The sequence below is a fragment of the Pygoscelis adeliae genome, unplaced genomic scaffold, assembly GCF_000699105.1.
Source record: "Pygoscelis adeliae isolate BGI_AS28 unplaced genomic scaffold, ASM69910v1 Scaffold255, whole genome shotgun sequence".
NCBI classification, from domain to species: Eukaryota; Metazoa; Chordata; class Aves; order Sphenisciformes; family Spheniscidae; genus Pygoscelis; species Pygoscelis adeliae.
The window spans coordinates 239,303-240,713 of NW_008824872.1; the positions used below are offsets into that span (position 1 = coordinate 239,303).

Genomic DNA, 1,411 nt, shown 5'->3' on the forward strand with positions numbered 1-1,411 from the left:
TCAAATTTCTGGGTGCTTAGAAAGTACTATACTGCATTTGATGCTCTCCCTTAACGCCTCCTGAAACTGTGTGTTCCTCAAGCTATAGATGAATGGATCGAGCAGAGGAGATACCACACTGTTCAAGATGGACACCACCTTGCTGAGGTCGTCTGTTGGTCTGGGTGGGTGTGAGGCACATGAAGATGCAGCTGCCGTACATGATAGACACCACAGTGAGGGGAGAGGCACAGGTGGAAAAGGCTTTCTGTCTGCCAGCCCAGAGGGGATTTTGACCACAGCAGTAACGATGTTGGCGTAGGATACAGCTGTAATAGCTAGGGTGATGAAATTTGTGCACTCTAGGACCTTGTTGTTTCCACATTTGAGCTCAATCATTGGTGTGTTATCACAGAAAAAATGATTAATGATGTTTGAACCACAGAATGGCATCTGGAAATATACCACTGATGGAGAAAGAACAAGGACAGCCCCACCAATCCAGGCAGTAATCACCAGCAGGCTGCAGACCTGTGAATTCATAATGGCCACATAATGTAGAGGTTTGCAGATGGCCGCGTACCTGCCAAAGGACATTACAGCTCACAGGAGAAACTCAGTGGTACCTAGCATGACGTAGAGAAAAGCTTGAGTGAGACAACCCCTTAAAAAATTGGTTTTTTTGCCTAAAGCCAGGTTGGCCAATGCTTTGGGGATGACAGTGGTGGTAAAGCCAATCTCTAAGATGGAGAAGTTCCTGAGGAAGAAGTACATGGGAGTCTGAAGATGATGATTTATCAGGGCAATGGTGATGATGAGAATGTTACCTGTTAAAGTCAAGATGTAGGTGACTAACAGAATGGTAAAGAGCACATAGTGGAACTGATCAGCAGCAGCAACACCCAAGAGGATGAAGTCCATCACTGTTGTTTGATTCTCCATCTGTAGCTTATCTTTAAACAGATAAAAATGTTTTGAGGGAAGCACACGAAAAACAAAAAGTAATGAGTGAGTCTCCAAAACCTTGTTCCTGAAATCAGTCAGTGTTCCCTTTTTACTGGGTGTTCTTCCGAAGAAGAGGATTCATCAAGGCTCAACAGGATCTCCACTCTGAATTGCCTGCTACTCCTCCTCACTGGTTTCTAAGATGAAGTCTACACTGCCTTTCTGAGCAATACTCAAATCCAATGCTAAGCATGTAAAGGCAAATGAATCCACACTGTTCTTGAGTATGAAGCAGTGATCCTTCCTTCTCCTTCTGTATCTGATCTTCTTGGGCCACAATGCGAAGCTGATCAGGTTACCCTGAGACATTTCAAAAGGAACTAGACACCTGTGTGTATGCAACCAAATCAGACATTTAATGCTGCCAAATGCCCTAAAACATGTGCAAGTTTTGACTTAGTCACAGCAGGTTTTTCTAATCAGTTGA

General features: G+C 44.0%; 1 protein-coding gene across 1 annotated transcript; it reads right to left on the reverse strand.

The window, feature by feature from the left end:
• LOC103917386 (olfactory receptor 49-like) lies at positions 1-921 on the reverse strand. The gene is given in 3 exon segments (XM_009324512.1): positions 1-157; positions 159-258; positions 261-921. Coding segments are annotated over 3 exon segments (918 nt in total).
• Between the last annotated feature and the right edge of the window lie 490 nt (positions 922-1,411).